This window comes from Hemicordylus capensis, chromosome 1, assembly GCF_027244095.1.
Source record: "Hemicordylus capensis ecotype Gifberg chromosome 1, rHemCap1.1.pri, whole genome shotgun sequence".
NCBI classification, from domain to species: Eukaryota; Metazoa; Chordata; class Lepidosauria; order Squamata; family Cordylidae; genus Hemicordylus; species Hemicordylus capensis.
This window is the reverse complement of record NC_069657.1, coordinates 331,081,963-331,106,079: the sequence shown is the minus strand read 5'-3', so window position 1 is coordinate 331,106,079 and position 24,117 is coordinate 331,081,963. Positions and strand designations below refer to the sequence as shown.

The 24,117-nt window shown below is 42.4% G+C and overlaps 2 protein-coding genes across 3 annotated transcripts in view; one reads left to right on the top strand and one right to left on the bottom strand.

The window, feature by feature from the left end:
- Positions 1–10,676, top strand: part of SNX3 (sorting nexin 3) — a 35,238-nt gene extending 24,562 nt beyond the window's left edge. The window contains exons 2-4 of the mRNA XM_053295904.1: positions 6,584–6,679; positions 6,855–6,979; positions 10,355–10,676. Coding sequence (XP_053151879.1) covers positions 6,584–6,679; positions 6,855–6,979; positions 10,355–10,460 — 327 coding nt within the window. The 3' untranslated portion in view covers positions 10,461–10,676. The remainder of the gene's footprint in view (positions 1–6,583; positions 6,680–6,854; positions 6,980–10,354) is intronic.
- A 6,479-nt stretch (positions 10,677–17,155) lies between these two features.
- NR2E1 (nuclear receptor subfamily 2 group E member 1) overlaps positions 17,156–24,117 on the bottom strand; it is a 51,208-nt gene continuing 44,246 nt past the window's right edge. For both annotated transcript variants that reach the window (XM_053295675.1, XM_053295590.1), the window contains exon 9: positions 17,156–18,610. In XM_053295675.1, the coding sequence (XP_053151650.1) occupies positions 18,448–18,610 (163 nt within the window). In that variant the 3' untranslated portion in view covers positions 17,156–18,447. The remainder of the gene's footprint in view (positions 18,611–24,117) is intronic.

Genomic DNA, 24,117 nt, shown 5'->3' with positions numbered 1-24,117 from the left:
TTTTAGGGAATCTTTGTTTCCAGGTGTGCTGAGTTCAGATAGAAACTGCTGGCCAATTTGAACTGTCCCTTTAAAAAAAAACTTCCTCCAAATGACTGTAGAAATAAGGGTAGGTTTAGAGGTTTTCCTGTGATGAAAGGTGGAATATCAAATTTCCCTTTTCCTTATATAGTGCAGCTGAAGTACTATGCAGATTATAGTAATTCCTTTGACTTTGACAATTCCTCCACTCTGTATGTTGATAACTGGTAGTCTTAAATGACACCTACTTTGCTGGTTTAGTGAAGTTTTGGGTTTGACACAGCACTTTATTAAAACGGGTGTTTTCTTATCCAACTTATAGCATTATAGTTTAACTCCTATACCTACAAAGATTAGACTTGCTCAGACAAAGGTTTTTCCCGTGCCACTCTATGGATGAGAAAGCTGGACTTTGAAGAAGCAAGATTGAAAAAGTATTAATGCTTTTGAACTTTGGTGCTGGAGAACTTTTGAGGATACCATAGACAGCCAGGAAAATAAACAAATGGATCATAGAACAAATCAATCCAGAATTTTCACTCAAAGCACAAATGACCAGGCTCAAACTATTATACTTTGGACACATTATGCGAAGATCCAGCTCCCTTGAGAAGTCCATAATGCTGGGGAAAGTTGAAGGAAAGAGACTGATCAGCAGCAAGGTGGATGGACTCTCTTACAACAGCAATGAATGCACCACTGAGAGACCTTTAAAGGCCAAGTTGAAGACAGATCATCCTGGAGAGAATTTATCTATGTGGTTGCGAAGAGTCGACATAGACTTGATGGCACTTAATAGATTGATACTTGAGGCAAGGAACTAGCAGTCATGAAAGCTGTCCTCCGCTGATCCATTTGGAGACTTTTATACCTCTGGCTAGTAAATGCCTGATCTCTGCAACTGATTCAGATGGTGTGAGAAGAACATAGGATTGCCAGTTATATTGCATCCCTTACCATGCAATGTGATAGTCAATGTATCACTTTTTAAGAAGCTTAGGGTGTATCTTCTGAGGCTTCATGAAGGCTTGATTTGCTTTAATGTATTTTTGGCTGTAGCAGTTGATACACACTTGAAGCTAAGTCCCTATGATTCAAATGGGAGAGTTGCTTAACTCATCACTACCATCCTGAAAACACTGAACTTGAAAGGGCTTATCTTCTGGTTGGCTCATGTGTTGTATACACATGTGCAAAGATGTAACTTGAGTGTTGCCTTATTGGTGGCAAATGAAAATTTATAGGTATCCTGCATTGGTGAGGTGTGGTAGATGATCAAGCATCTTACCTCTTTGAACAGTCAAAGCAATATGCCTGTACTTACTACTATTTTATTTATTTATTGAAGATATTTATACCCTCCGTACACTATTGCTCAGGGTGGTTCACAACATTAATAAAATAGATACAATATAAAGTAAAAGATTAACAGAAATTGGAGAACCCAAATGGCAGTTTTTCTCTCTTGCTCAGAAGTAGCTGTGCTAGTTGTATTCACTCATGGTGCCATTGCCATATCTGACTACAGATCATCTGTTTTGGGAACAATAAGGATTCGGGCTTGCTTGTTATGTGCATAATTGTAATGGAATGTATTGGTCTGCATCCAAACACCACCCTCAAAGAGCAGTAGGCTACAGAGCCCTTTCTCTGACTTAAGGCAGTTTCTTAGCCAGTTTTTCTGGACATGATAGCTCATCTAATGGCTGGAAGCTTGCGTGTTGTAGTCTGACTTGAGGCATCTTCTATAACTCCTTAGTGGACTGAAGGAAGAGCACCTGCCTCTTAACTGGCAACACAACACTGGATGACAGCAAGGAAGGAGGTATACTACTTCTAATGTTGCTTCTCCTGCACAGCGTGGAACATCAAGCCTTTCCTGCTCCTCCAAACACTGTTCCTGTTCAGGTTATATTCTTTAATCTTCTCTTTTTCTGGCCTTGTGCCGCCACACCTTCTACCTCTTGCCTCTGTTCAGAACTCTGCCTCAGTACTTATCTGTGTTGTTGATCAAGCCATGGGATGCCCCTCACTTAACCTCCAGTTATGCTGTCTACTTCCAAATCCAGCACAAACTCCTTGTCTTTACAGTCTCATTTCTAAGGCCTTGCCCTTCTTTATTCAGATAACTCAGTACTCACAACCACCACTTTCAGCTTGCCTATATACAGCTGCCTTAAGGTAACCATTTCCTTTAAACAACTTCTCTTGCTGCTCCATATACTTACAAGGTATAATCTTTGTTCACACCCACAACTTCTTTGAAGGTGTTGGCTCCACACAGTAAGTAATCTTCCTCCTCCTCCTGCTGAAATAAAGCCAGTACGTATGCCTACTTGTGTGCCTTCTCTCCTGGTTACCCTTGCCTCTCTGAATTTTTAGACTGGAAGATCCTTAGGCAGAGACCTACTAGGTTTTGCTCTGGAAAGTGATATGCTGACGCTTCACAAGCAACCCTTCCAGGCAGGGATCTACCAATTTAGGCTCAGCTTATTAGCCAGCCATTATTTGTGGATGCCACCAATCCCCTATCTTCCCTCAGATACTTTTCTGGCACACAAACAGAGGGCTTAGGAGAGAAGCAGGTCTTCTCTCATTTGCACTGGGATAGGAAGAGTATAAGAAATGGTGGGAGCCCTCCCCCACTGCGCGAAAGGATTTCTGTTGTTTCTTGCCTTCTCAAAAATGGCAGTGGAAATGAGACCTCTGGGGAGGAGAGCTGTGTGGTACAGGATGTCCTGCTCACCAGAGTGCTGGGGGCACTTGCTGCTGGTAAGTGGATTTGTAGACTCCTGCTTCCAGTATATTACTTGATGTTTCAAATGACCTTATTTTTATCTTATTTATTTTACTTTTATACTTCCCCATCCAAAGGCTCTGGGAGGTAAACAGGTAAAATACTACAATAAACAGCATTTAAAAGGGTTAAAATAATGTAAAAACAAATCTAACACAGTTCAGAGCCAGTTAAAACCAATTAAGAATACTTAAACAACTTAAAAACCTTGGAAGGCCAGGCCAAACAAGTAAGTCTTTAGGGCTCTCTTGAAGGCCAACAATGGGCCCAGACCACGGATGTCTGCTGGGAGTGCATTCCTTAGGCTTGGTGCAGCTACAGAAAAGGCCCAGCTCTGAGTTGCCACCAGACGCACTGGTGGTAACTGGAGATGGATCTCTTTGAATGACCTCAACGTGCGATGGGGATTGTACAGAAGAAGGCACTCTCTAAGGAAGATTATTGGTACAAAGGACTTGATTTGGTGTACCAAGATTATTGGTATGGCATGAAGTAAGCTAGTAGAACTCCCCATGTTGTAGAAAGGGGCTATGAATGACTGAGGAGAGACTTGAACCAGACTCCTAGTTAACTTGTAGCCATTGTGCTGCATGAGTCCTAAACATGTCTCTAAATTAATTTTTAAAAAGCTAACGAATTGCAGCTATTTGTCTGGGAAGAAGAAACAAAATTGTTACGCTATATAAAATTGATTCCAAAAGCATATTGCATGCAGTTAGGTGGCTTAGCACTCTTTCAGTGCATCCCTTGGCACATCCCTTGGCACATGTGGTGAGCCAGGTATAATGCAGCCTTTCCCACAAGTCCCAGGTAGTTACTACCTTGTCTGCCTGTGAGTAGCTTGCTATATTTCACTGGGTGGCGTTAACAGTTAATCTGCCAAATTTGGTCAGAATGATTTGCTATCAGTTGTGAAGGTAGTAGCAGTTGATGTGAGCATTCACAACCTGTTGGAAAGAAGCTTAAAATATTCAAAGTGATACTTGAATATGTAGTTGAAGTGTGAATCCATATGGCCAATCTGTTTTCTGCAAGTCTTTAAATGGCTGGCTGAGGTACCTTATTAATAGGAAACGAACTGGAAATGGTGAGAAAGCTGTGTTAGGTATTAATGGTGACTTGTGTCAAAAGTTCAAAGGAGGAAAATGGAGGGGTACAAGTACCGGTTCAGCTCATCTTTCCCAGCATAGTACTTCTAAACCTTGTGTTTAGAGATTAACTTTTTATAGGTATTTCCATACCAAGAAATTGTAAAATTTCTGAGGCACTCCTTTCACTGCTTCATCTTAACTTACGGAATAAATGAGCAGTTAACAAGAAGGATTAAGTAATTTGAGAGAATGGAATGCTAAAGGTAAAATCTCTCACCTGCAGAAAACTAAAACTGTACAGGCTTTACACACTTACAATGACTTAATTGGGAAGGTTGAACTTTGCTAAGAAGCCAAAAGGTGAAATAGGAGAGCAGTAATCCACTGTCTCTATTTCTGGGAATCTTTACACAGTTCTGGAAGAACTGTATAGTGGTATACCCTATCTGGGATAAAAAAACATTTTTACAAAAGCCAGCATCTTTAAATACAAGCTTGACTTCTAGCATAAAGGAACTTGTTAAAGGTGATTTTTTTTTCTCCTGGACACTAATACAATGAACAATGTTGTACTTACCTGGGAAAACGCAAGTACCTTCTTAATTCTGCTAGGATTGACTTTCACACATGTTCATAGAAATGCTGCTGTACGTGAATGTGATAGAATCTGGACTTAACTGCTAAAATGTAAACCCATGCAAACTCACAAGTCTTCCCAGACCCTTGAATTTGATTAATGGGTGGGGGAAGGGTGACCTTGGATTAATGTGCCTCTTTGAGCATACTCGGCAGATGGCACTCTTATCTGTAGCATGTTTCTATCAGCTTCACTTCCAGCAGCACTTGTGCCAGATGACTCTTTAACTGCTCCTGGTGAGCCTTGCAAGGCCTGTCTAGTCCAGCCCACTGTCTCCCCCAGTGGCCTACCAGAGGCCTTGGGCAGCAACACCACCAGATGAAGGCATGCCTCTTGCCTGCCACTGCTCCTCTTCAACTGGTATTCAGAGGCATCCTGCTAACACCGTACTTGAGTGTGCAGTAAAATGCAGGTGTCACACATGTACCATGTCGATCCTGTTGGGGAACTAGAATTGGCTATAGTCCCCTGTTTGCCCCGATGTGGATAGGAATTGCTCCTGCAAGGGAAGATGTAGATTAAATTCTGATGCCCCTTTTGGTCATTCAAGTCTACTGTTCCCAGCTTGCCTCTTGATATTTGCTTTAAGAACACAGTCCACAAGCTCCCTAAGTTGTGAGGTGTCATGGTCAGGACTGTGTCAGGGAAGGGTTTTTCCAGTACATGCCTGGGGGCCGGGTGGTGACTAGTACAAGCTGCCTCGAGATGCCTGCTAGGATCCATAAAACTGCCATGCCAGCACCTGCCTTCCACTACCAGTGTCGGCAGGCAGCTTTGTGAGAAGCTACTGTTGTATGGTATGGATAAGAATGGAAGTGGGTAGGTGGAATAGTCAGCCTTTTGATGCTTGTGAACTTCTGATGTTTGGATCTTGGGAAGAATGATCTCTTCCTAAGATCCAGAGGCTAGAAGGAATAAATAAGGGGAACAAATAAGGCTGGGGGGAAAGGGGATATCTTAAAGAACCTTCATTATCTACACAGGCTTAACCCTGTAGTATTATTATTAAACTTATATACCACCTGACTCCAAAGGCTATTTTTTGTGGGTCACAAAAAATAGACACAAGAAAAACAAAATAAAACAAACTTGCTAAAATCAGCAATCAAAATTGAAAACATTCAGAGATTACTAAAAACCTGGCTGAAAAAATGTGTCTTAAGGGCTGTTTTGAAGGCTGGCAAAGATGTTAAACCTCAGATGTCTATAGGGAGCGCATTTCACAGTAGGCGCAACTACCGAGAAGGCCTGCTCCCAAATCACTGCTAGACAAGCCGATGGTATACAGAGATGGGTCTCTCTCGATCTCAGTGTGTGGTGGGGATCATGCAGAAAAAGGTGCTCTCCTAGGTAACCCAGTCCGAAGCCATTTAGGGCTTTAAAGGTAATCACCAGCACTTTGTATTTTGCCCAGAAACCTGTTGGTAGCCGATGCAATTGCTTTAAAACAGGCATGATATGGTCTCACCAAAATACCCCAGAGACTATTCCAGCTGCTGCATTTTGAACCAACTGAAGTTTCTGAGCTACATACAAAGGCAGCCCCATGTAAAGTGCATTGCAGAAGTCAAGCCTAGAGGTTACCCGGGAATGCACCACAGTTCTGAGATCACTATCTTCAAGGAACAGATGTAGCTGTCGTTTGAACCAAAGTTGATAGAAAGTGCTCCTAGCCATAGCCTCAGCCTGAGAAACCAGAGTGAGGCCTGGGTCCAGAAGCACTCCCAAGTTATGTGTCTGTTCCTTTGGGGGAGTGCAGTCCCCTCCAGAACATCTGTCAGAGCTGAGGGGCAATATGATAGCGGGGACTGCTCCGCTTCTTGGACAGCAGTCACAGTTGCATCAGTACAAGCCATTCTGCAGTCACTGTGTTCAGGCTTGGAGTCTGCTTTTATTTATATTAAAACAGTAGTGAGTCTGCAGTGCCATGTCCCTTTAAAAAGCAAAAACAAACCACCAAATCAGTGTACGTATAAATCGCTGTAACTTTCTCTATGGCAAGACAGCAAAGTGGCAGTGATGGACTATCTCTTCCAGACAAACCTCCCTATCTTCAAATTGAAGGAGTCGTGCGTCAGGAGAAGATACAGCGATTTTGAGTGGCTCCGAAGTGAACTAGAAAGAGAAAGCAAGGTAGGACAAAATACTGTTCTCTTTAACAGGGTTCACTGCACTGGGATGTTAAACAATGTAGAGTGAAGGACTGTCAACTTTAACATGGAATTGGAATAATCTGAGCATATACTGCACTAGCTGCTTTATCTTTCAGCATTCGTTCAATGATATTAAGATGCTAATTATCTTTCAGGTTGTAGTACCTCCCTTACCTGGAAAAGCTTTTCTCCGCCAGCTGCCTTTTAGAGGAGATGATGGGATATTTGATGATTCCTTTATAGAGGAAAGGAAACAAGGGCTCGAACAATTCATAAACAAGTAAGTGTGAGATAGTATTTCTTGTGCAATTGAGATAAAATTCTGTGTTGGGATGCATTATGGTTAATTGGAGATCCTAGCAATGGTGTTAACATACAGTATGGTATTGGATGTCAGCAGGTATAATCTGGTTGTGAGACTGGAGCCAATAGAGCTGCTGCTGGCACAAAGCAAAGCTTGGTCTACATTATTAAAGATGCCTGAACTACTTTCCCAGTTGAGCTGCCCAAGAGCTATCTGTATCTCAGCTGAGCAGCGTACAAATGCTTAATACTTGCTGCAATGAAGTATTTCTGTGACCTGGGTTTTGTTTCAGTTTTGCTTAATTTATGCAAATTGCTGAAATTACAGCATGTAAAGAAAAGCCTACAAATAAGGCTAGGGGGATGGGATCTCTGTTCCATCAGATGGAATAATTCTGTTGTAATCTGACTACAGGCATGAGTCTCCTGGGTTGTATAACATACTGGCACATTACAGCTTATTGGTAAAACAGGTTGAAGGCAAATCCCAACACGGCGAAGCATAGCCATGGCTGTGTTGGCCACCTTTCTATGAGATCAGACTAACTTGCTGACACACTTCAGCCTTGGTTGTTGGACTTCTTGTCTCTAAGAGCCATGGTTGTTGAGAGATACCTTGGAGAAGGGAAGTGCACAGTAGCTGTGACTGTTAAGCAGGCTTCCTTTAGACACTTCAATCCAGAAATAAAGGAAGTGTAGGCATGAGATTTTGCTATGCATCTGCCAAATGCGCTTCCCAAACTTTCTGGAATAAAAGTCACCCAGGTATGAAACAGATGAAGTGTTTGCCAGTTAGTAGAAGGGCTGTGCTTGCTTGTACCCTTTCTTGTGGAATTGCCTCTCTAGGGAATTCCATAGGCTGGTGCCTATGTTGTCTTTCAGGCACTAGCTGGAGACAACTTCCTATTCTCCCATGCCTTTTAGAAACTGACAATTGTGGTGGTATTGTTGATCTGCTATGCTTGACTATTATTGTGGTGCTGCCCATCACTGCATGTTCTTATCTTAAATACTAGAAAGCAGCTTCAGGTTTACTTAAAATAGCTCATAGTTACATAGCTGAAGGGGCTGTGAGGTGGTCCTGGCACTGTCCAGCTGACTATTTGGGTTATCTTTGAATAGGCCAACTCTTTTGGCACCACAGACAAACCGGGACTGACCTTGCCAGGAGAAATAGCCATTTCAATGAACTTTCTAAAGTCTAACTGGACTAATTCCTCCACTATATTCTGAGAGTCCTATGAAGGAAGTTTGGACATGTTGGCCAGCTTAACACTGCTGTCATTTTAAGGTGGATCGTTCTAATTGTACAGTGTGTTACATAAACAGTATAACATCAGAGCCAGTTTTGTTACACAATGGAAGCAGATCTGTGACTGCTATTATGGTCGGTCCTCCTGGCAATACCTCTAATATAACCTCCTGGAATGATGTCCTAATGGTAACTGAAATGTCATAATTTCATGTATGACATTATGCTTGTTAGATGTCTAATATCTTGTTCTGAGTGAATCTGGGTAGCAGGACCTGGGAAGGGTTCTATTCGACTCAGTGCTTGAATTGCAGGGCCTGGGAAGCTCCTGGGTTTAGAAGGCTGTGGCGTGGGGATGGGGTGTGACTTGCCTAAAATGAGAGGTTATAAGATGGGGCTTGTGGGTTTTATTAAGAGTCCCCACCTCTTCGCCCATAATTGAAGAACTACAGAGTCTGAAAGCAGATGTCAATGCTGAAATAGGCAGTTAATCTTTCTATAGGTCTCCAGAGACTAAATATTCACCATGAGCTCTCACATCCAGCTCCTAGGATGCCTTACACAACTATAGCTCTATTTATTTTATTTATTTAAAATATTTATATCCTGCCCCCAAGTACATTATTGCTCAGGGCAGCTCACGTTTATAAAATAGTTACAATATAAAACCAGACTAGTAAAATTAACCAAATTAAACAAGTTAAAAATCCAAGCTAAAGCCACAATCAGAATCAGCTTTTAAAATTTCAAATTGAATTATTAAACTAAGAATTATAAAAGGAAAAGAACCTACCAGATGTAGGTTCATCTGGTAGAACCTACCAGATGTAGGTTCATCTGGTAGAACCTACCAGATAAAAACTAAAGACCTACCAGGTGAAACATTAAAAAGCCTCTTTTAAAAGATGTGTTTAGTTTTTTAAAAACACTGAGAGAGGGAGCATGGTGAAGCTCTTCAGGGAGCACGTTCCAAAGCAAAAGGGCCACAACCAAAAAGATCCTGTCTCTAGTCTCTGCCAACGGGATCTCTGTTAGTGGCAGGGCCATGAGCAGGCCTGAGATGAGGAGTGGAGGGCCTTGGCAGGTTCATATGGGCGAATGTGGTCCAGCAGGTACTCCAGCCACAAGCCGGGGTCAAGACCAGAACCTTGAATCTAGCCCAGTAGCAGATTGGTAACCAATGAAGCTGCTGTACAATGGATGTGATACTTGTCAAGTGACTTGCACCCATGAGCATCCTTGCAGCAGAATTCTGAACCAGCTGAAGCTTCCAAACCATCTTCAAGGACAACTCCACATAGAGTGCATTGCAGTAGTCTAATCTGGATATTATCAAAGCATGAGTGACTGCGGTCAGGTCCGACCTCTCCAAGTAGGGAGTTGCAGCTGGTGCACCAGCCATACTAATAAAAGGTGCTTCTGCACACCGCTGCTCCCTCTGCCTCCAAGGACAGCATTGAGTCCAGAAACACCCCCAAGCTGCGGACTCCGCCTTTCAGAGGGAGTGTGACACTGTCCAAAACCAGATTTATCTCACTACTCATCTAATCAGTTTTACCAACCCAGAACACTTCCAACTCATCAGGATTAAGTTTAAATTTCTATCTAGCCAGCTGTTCTATGGTAGACTTGCCCTGAACCTTTGAGAATAGAATGTTCTAAAAAATTCCAAATACTCTTATCTGCTGTGTATATTTGCCCTCTCTCAGACTTTTTGGTCAGTTTCCCCTGTCTTTGTGGGCAAGTCTTGTACTATGAATTGTCTGACATGATCATGCCTCTTTCTGCTGTGTCTGAGACAGATGTTAGTCCAAGCAACAATTGTCATATCTTTACCACCACTGAAACTGAAGGGGTGGGGAATCTAAGTCTTAAGTCAGTCGTATATGTGGTATCATCAGCAGTCAAACAGCCCCGGTAACATCACAAGTGAACATCTCTTCCCAGGATAGGGATAGATGATCCAGAAGTTTGGTTTATAGTTCTGCATGGTATTTGAATATGAATAAGCAAGTTAATCACTAAATAGAAATACTTTTTTTTCACAGGAATTCATAGAATTTAAAACAGGAAAACTAACCATGTTTCTTTAACTTCTAGAGTTGCAGGCCACCCTCTGGCACAGAATGAACGCTGTCTTCATATGTTCTTGCAAGATGAAGTAATAGACAAAAGCTACACACCATCCAAAATAAGACATGCTTGAATGCTTAACAACACTTAACTGGCATAAATGTTAGTGATTAATACACTTGGTCTAAGATTTGTAGTTTAAGGTTCTAGCATGCTGCAGATAAACTGGCACAAGAAGCCTTTGTTATACTAACGGCACTGCTTGGTCTTTGCATTCATTTTATGGCGTTTAAGAACTCGAGGTAAACTTGCTGTCAGACCTTTTTGATTAAATGGCTTTTAAAAACTATTTTGAAACTCTTCCCTTTATTCATTTGCAATGACCTTGTGACGTTTACTGACTTGGCCTTACTTGAACTTGCACTTTTCTGGTGTTGCACATTCACTTTTATTTGATTTAAAACACTAGAATGTGTCTGTAAAATAACTAGTATTCAACCTGCAAATTTGGTGACTAACATAGTGCATTGTTTTCAATATCCCCTTGTGTAAAGTAAGCACTTCTGCAGTTGTATCCTTAAGCTGGGGTGTGGGTGGGGGGGAATCTTTATACTGAGAAGCAATGAGGGAACTATCTTTATATTGTGTAAAAAGAAATCAGATTTGTATACTAAGATCATTTGTTTAAAGTTGTTTTGAAATAAAAACTGAAAACACTCTTAGCATGTCTTTACTACTAAAACCTCATGCTCTCGATGCCTTGGATTAGTTCAGCTCCTGGATGTTACACAGCTGGCTTAATAAATTTCTACTTCTTACTCTGGGTTTTTTCTAAAACTAGTACTTCGAAGTTGAATGAGGATAAGTAGCTACCAGTTAAGTTACAAACTATGCATACATGCCTGGGTGAAAGTTGCACTGAACTCTGCAGGACTCCTGAATAGTCATGACTGAGGTGTTAACCACTACAGAGTTAAAACTGGCTGTAGCTGGAATTTGAAATCATGCTTGGTGCTGCTTGAGCATTTTGGTTGTTTAGGTTGTCTTCCAAAAAGCCAGAGCACCTGTGAAACTACTAATCAGGCTTATGGAGTTCTGAATGCAGGTTATAAAGGTTGGGTTTATTTCAGTTAGAACTCTCTTGCTAGCCTACATTAGATTTGAAATATCTCATGATACAGTTGTCTAACTGCAAATGAAGGAAATATCAACACTTAAGCATAGATATGAAGCACCTTTTGGCGCTTGGTAGCACCTTCATTAGGAAGAGCCCCCACTTTACCTGATTGTATAATTCCAGCTGATAAATGGGAAAATCATTTTCACGAAATGTATAGACAAAATGACGCCATAACGGTGAATGTCGAGGCATATACATCTGACCCCCCAAGATGGGACTCGGTCTCCTGCTCGGAAGTAGAAGGTCTTGTAAGACAATTTTTAAAAGGCAGAGCCCCTGGAGCCAATTATATTACTATAGAGGTGATTCTGTCTAACCTAGACTGGTGGGTTCCAGTTTTAGCCTCACTGTTCACGTTTATTGATAATATGGTGAAAATTCCACCACAATGGGGAGTGGTGATAATAGTCCCAATATACAAAAAAGGTAAACGGAGTGATCCTGCAAATTATAGGCCTATAAGCCTCCTGAGTGTGATTAGTAAAATTTATGCTAAACACTTAGCAATTAAGCTGGTGGACTGGATTGAGGAAAAGAACATTCTTGCAGTTGAACAGGCTGGCTTTCGAACAGGTCGATCTACTACAGAACATGCCCTGACCCTCCATTATCTTGTTGAAAAATATACAGCTAAGTCGGGTGCTGCACTTTATACTGCATTTATAGATCTGAAATCGGCATTTGATTCCATATCAAGAGACAGGCTCTGGCAAAAACTAATAGATTTGGAAATTGATAAGAGATTACTATTATTAATTTATAAACTATAGGAGAAGTCTCGATTGCGGGTCCGCTGCAACCAGTATGGTTATTTAACGTCAGATGTTCCAACTAGTAAAGGGGTAAAGCAGGGTTGTATTTTGGCACCTACTTTACTTAACATCTATATCAACTCAGTGGTGAGCTGTTTATCTGACATGTCTATGCACCCTCCAAAACTGGCACAGAAACACATTGCAGTCCTGCTGTATGCAGACGATATGATCCTTTTATCCCATATGCCCATAGGACTACGTCGAGCACTAGCACAATTAAGTTCATTTTGTAACAGAGAGATGATAGAGGTAAACCACCAAAAGACAAAAGTTTTGGTGTTTGCTAAACGGCCAAATTGATATACCTGGCACATGAATGGGAACACAATCGAACAAGTTCAATCTTATAAATACTTAGGTGTTGTATTCCACTCATCTGGTTCCCGTATTGCGCATCAAAAACATATTATTCAGAGCGCCCAATTATCAATCAATCTGATCAAATCATTTTATTTTTCACGGGGAGCTCTGTACATCCCTGTTGCAATAAAATTGCTATTGGCCAAAGTGTATCCTCAGATAATGTATGGTGCACAATTGGGCCCATTTAGTAATTTTGCTCCGTTAGAAACACTGCAAACTAAGTTCATAAGGACTATATTACAGCTGCCATGTTGTGTCCCAAATACTGTTATTAGAAGGGAGGTGGATCTGGTTAGATTTGAATCACATTATTGGAGATCTATCATACTCTACTGGTTAAAATTGGTTTTCATGAAAGTCGGCTTAGTGCATTTAATTCTGGAAGACTCCTTTAAATCCAATTGGAAATTGGCAATTACAGAAAAACTTCTATTATATGGATTCTCTCATGATGATTTTATTAGATTAGGTTTCGATCAGGCCAGAAGAGAAATTGTGCAACGTATCCATGACGTGGAGTTGCAGATGGATCATGCAAAGTTACCGAGTAGCATTTACATAGGTAGCCAGTGCACCGAGCTCAAGCCTGCTACATATCTAAGTAGCATTTTAATTCCAAAATTTAGACGAGCTCTAACACTTGCCCGTGTAAATGCTCTCCCAACAGCTGTGCTCCATGGGAGATTCCAGGGTATACCATACACATCAAGATTATGCCCTTGTGGATCTGGTAACGTTGAAACAACTGCTCATGTTTTACTGCATTGTGAATATTACAGAGACATAAGACGCCAACAAATTGCCCCACTTTTGATAAACTTTCCGGGTCGTGGAGAGGATTTCTATTTAAACTATTTGCTCACTAATCCTAATCCGGATGTTATTCATATCGTGGCCAAATATTGTTATATAATATGCCAAATGCGTATAAATGTAGTCTGATTTTATATTATCATCTTATTATTGTTATTATCATTATTATTTTAATATTGTTGTATTGCTGGTCTACGACCGAAATAAAGTTTTACAAGACAAGCATAGATATGGGAACTACTTAAGCAGTTCCATTTTACAGTGCCCTTTAGCTAGATCAAACCCATTGGTGATTGGCTTCCTTTTCAATGCTGTAGTGTAGACCAAGCATTAACAGCCCTTAAATGTGCCTAAACAACAACTGTTAAGAGTCCCATAGTGTCTGCTTGGCTATATTTGATCCCTTATAAACACATGCTTGAGGAGGTTAGTATGCCTCTTACAGCCATGCCAGTTTACTATAGCCATGCAAACCAAGACAATCACAGATCATATTGGGACAAAGCTTCTGAAATACAGAGACTTCAACTTGCTCATCTTCACACTTCCTGATTAGCAGCCTGTTCTTAAACAGACGTTGCTTCAGAATTAGTCTTTTGAATCTCATCTTGCTTCTCTGTAGCACTAACACTAACTTAATGCAGGGGTTCTCAGACTTGAGTCTCCATCTGTTGTTGGACTACAACTCCCATCATTCCCAGTCACAATGGCCAAAGGCTATTATAGCTGGGAATATTGGGAGTTGCAGTCTTAAAGCTGGGGAACCAAGTTTGAGAACCCCAACATTTATGGATAGAATTGACCTCTAGTAAAACTTGACCTTGATGCTTGTACCAAGTGGCTGTACACTTGGTTACAACATTTAGCTGCCCACACTTAGTCTACCAACAATTATCAGCTTGGAATGCCAATTTCATGGTCTAGAAAACGTGATCGACTACACAGCACAATTCTACAACCTGAAACACAGTTCATGGGGAGGCTCTTGATCCATGCCAGTACAAAACCTTGGAATGTGATTTTCAGTTGTGGCCAGCCAAAAAAAATCTGAAGTGGAAATGTTCTTTTTTTAAAAAAGGATCTTAGATAGAGCCACTGCTCAATCCCAGTAGCTTGTGTGACTTTATACATATGGAAATATTCTACCTAATATTGATGCCAGATGCAGACTTTGTATGCACTCATTAAAAGGTGTTGCAATCCCTCTTTAAAGTTGTTCAGTTAATGGCTCAGAGCCTCCATTTCTGTCCTACCTACTGCATGGCTACATACCCTTGCTTAGTGGCTTCACTTCCCTAATCGTGTTTCTCAGTCTCCATAGTGAAGAAAGCATGCATCTTTGTTCATATACCTCAGCCAATTGGGTCTTCCCAATGATGTGTTCTGGAATGCCTGTTGAATGTTCAGAAAATCCACTCAGTCTAGATTACTTGGGGAAAGGTTTGATCTCAGCCCCGCAGGCCTGGTGTGCTTCAGGTTGAGGTTCACACTGCATAGGAGCCCTGAGCACTAAGCAAACTTGCTAAGCCATTACATAATATCCATTTCAGCATCCTGTTCAAACATTTCAAAATGATCTTTGTTGGTATCCTTGGCCAAATTTTTTGCCATCTCTTCTAGGTAAGTTCATTGTACTCTTGCAATATGTAATGTACGGTGGGGAAGCTCTATAATAAACTGAGAAATTGCACATTGCAGTTTCTCAGATACAGTGGTCACTTCATGAATTACAGGAATGCTAAAAATCTACTTTCAAACTATCATCTTCACAATGGCCAGGATCTATAGAACTCTGTGTGTTCTGCTTCTGCCTAAGGCACTTGACTACGCTAATGGTGATTTTTCTTAAATCTCAGATTTCTGTACCAGTCCCATAACTACATTAAGTCACAATATTAGGTAATGAAACAATCGTAATGTGTATAATTCTCTGGAAAACTATAAATGCCTAGCAACACTGGAGCCTAAAACACACCTCATTGACTGACTCAATTATGCCATCATTTCCCTGTTCTCTGAAGCAGATATGGGCAAATGCATAATCTATAAAATTTTCTGCCACAAGATGTGGTGACAGCCAATGGCCTGGATGGCTTTAAGAAGGGTTTAGATAAATCCATGGAGGACAAGTCTGTCACTGGCTACTAAACTGAAGGCTATAGGCCAGCCTAAGAGGCAAGATGTCTCTAAATAGTGCCGGTTGCAGGGGAGCAACAGCAGGAGAGAAGGCATGCCCTCAGCTCTTGCTAGTGGGCTTCCCAGAGGCATCCAGTGGGCCACTGTGTGAAACAGGATGCTGGACTAGATAGGCCTTGGACTTGATTCAGCAGGGCTGTTCTCATGTGCTTATGTTCTTACCACTTTTTATTCTGCTGGGTTCTCTGCCTTCTTTGATGTCAACTAACAGGCCCCAAAATTATTAAGGTGAGAAATTAGGTGGGGGGTGGGCAGGGGTGCAACGATAGGGGGGGCAGGCAGGGCACGTGCCCTGGGCGCCACCCCGGTGGGCCACATGGGGGGGCGCCCAAAAGTGGCTTCCCCCCACCCCCCGGATCGCCCGCCGAGTGTGGCGGCGGGCGTGCGGCGGCGATTTGGTGCTGGTGGCGGGCGGCGGCGGTGGGTCGCCCGCCAAGTGCGGCAGTGGCTGGTGGCTGGTGGCGATGGGCTGTAGCACGGCCCGAGTGGCGGCGGATCACCCGCCGAGGAGTGCAGGTAGAGCGACGCCGAGCCTGCCTTCTGGCCAGGTGTCGCTTCCCAACTGCGCAGGCGCGCCTGCGCAGTTGGGAAGCGACACCGGGCCAGAAGGCAGGCTCGGCGTCGCTCTGCCTGCACTCGGCGGGCGATCCACCGCCGCCGCTCGGGCCGCGCTACAGCCCATCGCCGCCAGCCACCAGCCACCACTGCACTCGGTGGGCCGCGGGCGACCCGCCACCGCCAAATCGCCGCCGCCCGCCTGCCGCACTCGGCGGGAGACCCACCACCGAATTGCCGCCGCCACCGCCGGCGATCTGCCGCCTGGGGGGCACCGCCGCGCCCTCACAGGTATGTGGGGGCCAGGGGGGCGCCATTTCAGGGCCAGAGCTTGCCCTGGGTGCCGTTTCCCCCCGATACGCCACTGGGGGTGGGATTCATCTGCTACCACATAATGAGGTTGCAGCTCTGATCTGGGTGGAATACTGAGGTGGGGGGACTGAGGAATTCTCTCTCTGATAGTACAGGACTTTGGTGTATGAGGCAGTGGCAGTTGCTAAAGATTGCTGGTTGACACTTAGAAAAACATTGTTACAGTAATATTACTGTCTGATATCTCTTTTGACCTCCAAGTGGCGTGACATAAAGTTAGGACCCACCCACACACCAGGATGAGATCTGCCCTGGCATAACATCATCAATTCACTGGATTCTGGTCAAACCTCAAGTTTAATCTAGAGCCAGGTTATATCTTTATATTAATTAGTTAATTTCTCATCAGAATAGGGGAAACATCCAGTTCTCACTTAGTTCTATATGAGAAATCTTTCCCCTAGGAATTAAAAAAAATTGGCAATTAGTTGTGTGTGTGTATAGTAAATAGCAATTTGACTTTTTTAGTCAGTGAAATTCTATGAATGGGAAACAGCAATATTTGCATGAAGCAATATAGAATTAAAGGGCATACTATTTTAAACATAATATATTTTTTATTCTTTGTAAATACAATGAGTACAACCTTAACTTCACAAATCAGTTAATCCACTTTGTACAAGAGAAGTTTTACTCATTCTATGATACTTCAAGTGCTGATTCTTCTTCCTCAGTGCTAGTTCCTAAAACAAATAAAAACTTAAAAGTACAGCAGCTATATTTTAATGTTGTCCTACATTTTCCATAAGTATATTCTCATCAAATTAAGCAGCTCATTATATCTGTTTTTGTGGAGGGGGCAGGGTGCGGGAGGTTGTATGAGAGATATCAAGGCTTTCATTAGAACCTGGAGTTTTCTAACATGACGTTAGAGGGTCTTAATGTTATGCTTGTATTGATCAACCATCTTTTCCACTGCTGGAAATGTATTTCAGACTTGCTATTGTAGCATAGGTCTCCTTTTTGTACATCCCATTGACAAAGAGTTTGGCCACCGTTGCCTTTGGTTTCAGCACTATGCCAGTGGGACAGCGATCAGTTCACTAAATCAATCCTCTCCATTTTCTTTTATTTGGTTTTGCTGCTTAATCTTTACTTAACATGGTTTGTTTGTTTTTTGTTTACTTTTATTTTTAAAGCTCTTCTGTCTGAGATGTTAAACTGAATGGAAATGTTGGCAAGACTCAGCAGTGAAGTCCACCAGTTCATTTTTAAACAGGAGGTCTGGCCTACTGAATCCCAAAGGTATCTGCCAGCACATGTCACTTCTTTAAAAAATCCATTATGAAGGCCACTTTTATTATATGTTACAAGTGAAGTAAATATGTTGATAACCTGGTATTCAGTGTTGCCTCTCATATAAAAGCATTCACCCACAAGCTACTTTAAAAAACATTTGTGAAGGCCACCTTATGACACATTACAACAGAACAATGTTTGGTTACCCAATTTTTCAAAGTATGAAAAAAACAACCACCTTAAAGTACCTTTTTCTTTACCCTGTCAAATCCATCAGCTACATGACAGACTAGCACAGCCTTGGTTAACTATAAATGACAGCTGAATGGACTCCACCATATTGCTACAGACGTAGCAGCCAAGTTTGACCTGCTGCAGTTTTTCTGTGGAACACTGTATTTTCCCAAAGTCTTAAGTTGCTCTTTTCAAGGCCGCAGAATCATATCGATTGGGTGTACGTTGTCAATAGGTTAAACTTTTCCAGGCTTCAGCTTCCTGTTGAGTGTATTAGCTGAATCCATTCTCCGTGGATTAGAAAAGTCTTCCTACTGATCCTGATTTTTGATCCTCCCCCCACCCCCGTCAGTTTATATGTCACTGGACTTGTACATGTCTGAAAGTAGTCTTGTGATTGGCACATTCCCAATGGTTTTTTTGAAAAACACTTCTTCTATTGTAGAGGGGCTAATGGATCGTAAAGCTGGCAAAAGCAACAAGAGTTTCCCAAAACGACAGGGTTGTGTGGGGTACCTGGAAGGCCAAAAAGGAAATTAATACAATTGATTTTTTAAAACCCAATAAATTAAAAACAACCCTCGATAATACAAATCTTCAAGAACAATATACCTGAGTTTTCTCTCAAGCCTGTGTGGTGTAGTGGCTAGAGCAGTAATCTTCACCATTTTTCAAGCGGGGGCCGCTTTGGCAAAAAATAATACAAGTGTGGGGAATTTGTTTGAGTAATGAACTAAAGGATTATGATGGCAAAATACGAAGAAAATGTATGAGAGCAAATATAGATGTTGCAGTGTGGCTATGTTGAAAGATGAACTGGAAGTCACATTGGTATATAGAAAACCAATAAAATATAAATGCAAAAAAATTAATAATAATACAAGAGAAATGCTTTGTATATTTATGAATATTTTAACCTGGTTTTTATATGTTTTAAATTCTTGTTTGGTTTTTGGTTTGGTTTGTGCTGTAAACCGCCTTGAGACTTCGGTAGTGGGCAGCATACACATTTATTAAATAAATAAATAATAAAGAGTGCTATACAATGGCAAAGTAGTATTAGATAGCAACTGTCCAGTGACAGAGTCCAAACACTCACTGTGAGAGCCGTTTTCCACTGTGCTGATCTCTGCACAATACTGCACTTCTCTCGGTTCTCTCTCTTTAAGAGAGACAGAGTCCTCTCATAAGCGCTCCATGGGGATAGTTCTAGGAAAGGCTACACTTCGCAGGCACAGAGGCTGAAGAGGGCTCCTGAACAGTGGGCTACAGGGTGTGTTGGACTCTGGTTTAACTCCGTGGACAGTTGCTATATAATACTACTTTGTTTTAATAGTACTAGTACAAAGCACTGCACGTGTATTCTTTTGCTGTAATCCATTCAACAACCCTGTATGGTACGCATGCATTATTATCCCCATTTTGCAGCAGGGAAGCCAAAGCTGGAGGGAATGGCTCGCCAAAAGCCACTTCGTGACTGCATAGCACAGATGAGATCTGAAGTTTGCAGCTCAGTCTCTTAGCCACAACACTGCACCGGCATTCAGGCTAACCTGTCTCAGAACATGAGGATATAAATGAGATAAACCTCACGTAAGCCACCTTGAGCTCCTCTAAGGCAGGATGCTCCTCTAACTGCAACAATATAACTAACAACAATTGCTTGAATCGGTCACAGGAGCCACATCTTATTTTGTCCCTTTGAAAAAGATTTAATTCGGCTTTCATTTAATTCAGCAGTCAAATTATTTTGCCATTCTTCATCAATCTTTAGATAATCTAAAGTCAATTTCTGCTTCGCTATGAACCATCTTGCACTCAAGGGCTTCATATGCATAACTCAGAAAATAATTCAGCCCTTTAAAAAAAAATCTTTTAATAGAGAGTAAGATACTTCTGATACTTCATAACCATTGCCTTCTAAATTTTTGTCTGCTGCACTTAACACCTAAATAAGATGACCATTCTGAAAGTGTAAGACAGGATTAAAATGTAAGACAACTAAAGGGGACACCAGCATTTGCTAAGAGAGGCCCAAGAACCTCCCTAGTTTTGTAGTTCACAGCTGCAAAAACAAAACTGAAACACTGTATACCACTCCCAAAAATGGTGGGGGCTCAAAGTGTACCCTAAATTATGCTAGTTTTTTAAAAAAGATGATCTGATTTTACTCTCTGTATGTCTTCCTTGTGCTAGCAGTTTTCACTAATCCTATTGATTGTACTGTATTTGGCTTATTATTAGACGCCTTTAATCTCTTGTAAGAAAGGCAGGGTACACATTTTTAAAACATTTAAAATAAATAAAGAAGGCACTCCCCACAATACAAAAGCTGACATTGGCATCCTTCCTTGCCCAGCTGCATGTAATTCCATGCTGATCTGTGCAGTCAGCTCTCGGTCTAGCCAAGCTGAGAAAACTGCTCATGCAAAAGTAGCTCCCACACAGCTAGGGAAATACTGAAAGGGTTCTCAAACACCTGGATTGGGATAGCTTTGTGGGACATATTGAGTACCTTTTTTTTTTTTTTGTGGAGGGGAGGGGTTTAAAAGACTTTTCTTATTTATTTATTGTTCAGTTTTTATACCACCTTTCATAATGCATCTCAAGGTGGTTTACAAAAGTTACAATACAATACAAGTCCATAAAGGTTACATTTAAAACCTTAAAATCAATTAAACATTAAAACCATAAAACGCCAAGAAACAATTAGAAAGAAACAAACGCAAGAAAGCTGAGAAACCTGGAGCTTCTAGGAGGTAAAAGCCTGAGTAAATAAAGAAGACTTTAGTTCTTTTTTAAAAGCAGCCACAGCTGTCACAGAGCAAACCTTTACTGGGAGAGCATTCCAGAGTCTGAGGGCAACAACTTATACTTTTAACCAGTGGTGGGTGGTACCCATTGGGACTGATGGGGCAGAGCCTGGGGTAACAATAGCTGGGGCTAACAGTAGGTGGGTCCAACCCTGAGATAATTTAAAAAGCAGCGGTGGGGGGGCAATAACAAGACTGTTTTTTCCTAATCTATAAAGTTGTTCACTTGTCTCAACCAGAATCTTCATCATTGACACCAGTGATTGGCAGCTGGCAATTTAGTGCTAACTTCACCCCTTGGCTGGCTGTGAGTAAACGAATCATGCTCTTAGACTGCAGATGGCACCTGTGTACCCGCAAGCTGTACCACAAGGTATCATTCTGGCCACACACGGAGCTCACTAGTTCACTAGACAGATGGCCAATTGTATTCATAGCTGCATCTTTCACTTGGGTAGAGTTTCAGATAGATAGTGTTGTCGTTTAGCTAGTTTAATATGAGAAGTGAATTAACTTGTGTGCTTTTGGGATCTTCTAGCCATTTCAGCCTCTCCCAGAAAAGAATCCAAAGTTCTTTCCAGCATCCCAAGTGTATCTGTTGTAAATAAACAGCCAGTCATGTGTTAGCCAGTATGTAAGAAGTGAAAGGACAATAAACAGGCATCCCTACCAGTCTCTCTTTTCCTCCCATTATAATCTGGACCATTTGTCAGTTGCAACTCAAAACAAAAACCTTGATCAATTTCAGAATGCCAAGAGAGGGAAAAGTGTGGCCCAAGCACTTTAATAGCACAGTTTAACAAGACACTAAATTTCTCAGGAAAAGCCCTTAGGTAAATTATCAATTGCTTCGAGCACCTGCCCAAGAACTACTTGATAAATATTTATCTGCAAACACGAGCAACACAGGCGTATAAGCACACGTTTCTTCTCAAGGAACAATGAGAGGTTCTTCTGCTTCAGATGTATTGCTGCATTTTAGTTTAAAGCGTACAGGATATCAAGAAAGATGCAGTTGGGGATCCATAAAGCTCAGGCCAGATTTCATTTCATCAGCCTGGTAGATTATATTCACATTTACACACAGGAACACTCTTTGTAATATCCGTTCACTTTTTAGCAAGCCAACATATCAGTCCCAGCCATGCACGCGCTCTCTTCCTCTCCTCCCAAGGCACCATACATTAAAACAGCTGCTAATTAATTATGCTAACCTCTGGTCCCCTACATTCCACACAAAAATCAGGAGCAAGAATGCCTTTTGAAGAAATGTATTTCTCACTTACCAAAGGGGTAAGGTTTATTTATTTATTTTTATGCTTTTGTAGATTTGCAGAAGGGGGCCTTCTAATCTTAAACCCACCCCTTCTCTTTGCACCTCCACCGCCTTTCAACCCTTTGCCTTGTGCCCATCATCACCTTGGCTTAAAGACATGTTGATTGAGACACAAGTTGGTGGATTTCAACAACAAGCTACTCCTGCCATCACACCTACACACCCACCCTTCCTTTCTCCTTAAAAATGTTGACTAAAATCCAGTTCTAAACAATGGCTATGGAGGAAGTTACTGGTAGCCAAGAAGTTAATACTGAGGCAGTGGAAATCTCCCAGTCCCCCTAGGCAGGGGCGGAGGGCCACTGCCCCTTAGGGGCCGCGCCTCGCGGCCCCAACATGCTCCCTGTGTCTGACATCAGAAGTGGGGGGGGGTGCTGGTTTAGCTCCTGAGAGGGGCTGTGCAGCTCTGTTTGGGAGTTAAATGGCTGGCACTGCATTTGTGGCGCAGCCAGGAGTGAGTGCCACTCATAGCCGTGCTGCAAACGCAGCGCTGCCCTGGCTCTAATTCCCATACGGGGCTACATGGCCCCATTTGGGAGCCAGACCACACACCCCACATCAGACATCTGGTGTGGGGGCGTGGCTAGCCCTTGCGTCTGATGCCAGATGTGGGAGGGCGGGGTGAGCGGGGCCGCAGCGGCGGCCGGGCACAGGGCACTCATGGTCTGGCTCCGCCACTGTCCCTAGGAGTCAGGATTGGGTGAGGACCTGCTTGAGCTAGCGGCACATGAAAAATGGGCCTTCATAAAAATCAATCAATCAGATAAATGGTCAGAAATCTGGGACAACTTCCTGGAACTATTCTTAGAATAGAAACCCCTCTGGTCTACCCATACCGACTAGTGCAATGGTGAGTAGCCCTTCGCCTCTTCCCTCCCTCCCCTTCTGCTTTCTTTCTCCCTCTTTCTCTTTCCATCTCTCCTTTCTTTTCTCATCTCCCCCCAACCAGTGCTGAAAGGGGAAGGGAAGGTTGGGCTTGGGGGCAAGATGGGGGGGACGGACTGGGAAAGACATTGTAAAATACAGAATGTCCAAAACAAATTTTTTTAAAGAATGTTTTGCCCTGATGTAATGGAAGAGCATTCAGAGACTTGGAAAGGTGCTGTGGGTTGGAGTGCTGCAAGCTGGCACCCAAAGAGGGGGTAAAGTACATCCTGATTGGCTCTAGACACTAAATATGCTATGTGGGTAGTGCCTAGGCATGCAAATAAATGTAGTTTTGAATGTTGCAGGCAGATGTCCTGCCTGACAGAAATGTATTTGGGAAATACAAGTTGAAGGAACAGACTATGAGTAAGCCTTCTATTGGAAAGAGAGAGAGAAAGCGTGTGTGCAACCAGCAGGTGCGGGAAGGAAGGAAGGAAGGAAGGAAGGAAGGAAGGAAGGAAGGAATAGGTGATGCGCTTGGTGGTAGAAGGTATAGGCTCTAAGGGGGCAGTGCCCCACCTGCCCTTGTTGACAGTCCCGCCTTGTCCCTCTGCAAAATAGGGGACTCAATGTGTACCCCAAATACTTGGGATACTACCAGGCCACACAGAAAGCTGATATTTGGCACACAAATGATTACAAGGTGTTCTAATTACAAGGAGTCTACAGTCTCTCTGTAGAAAAGGAGACAAGAATTGCACTCCAAAATGCTTAAAATACAAGCTACCTAGAAAGCTGAAATATAGTGGTCACACCTAAAAATGGGACATTTTTGCATCTAGCAGTCAAATCTTGGAACATTAAGTTTATCTCATAATAGAGGCTGGCTGGCACTGTAGCAAGTCTTAAGAACATAAGAACAGCCCCGCGGGATCAGGTCCAAGGCAGGGGTGTATCTAGGGTGGGGCAGGCAGGGCACGTGCCCCGGGCGCCACTTGAAGGGGGCG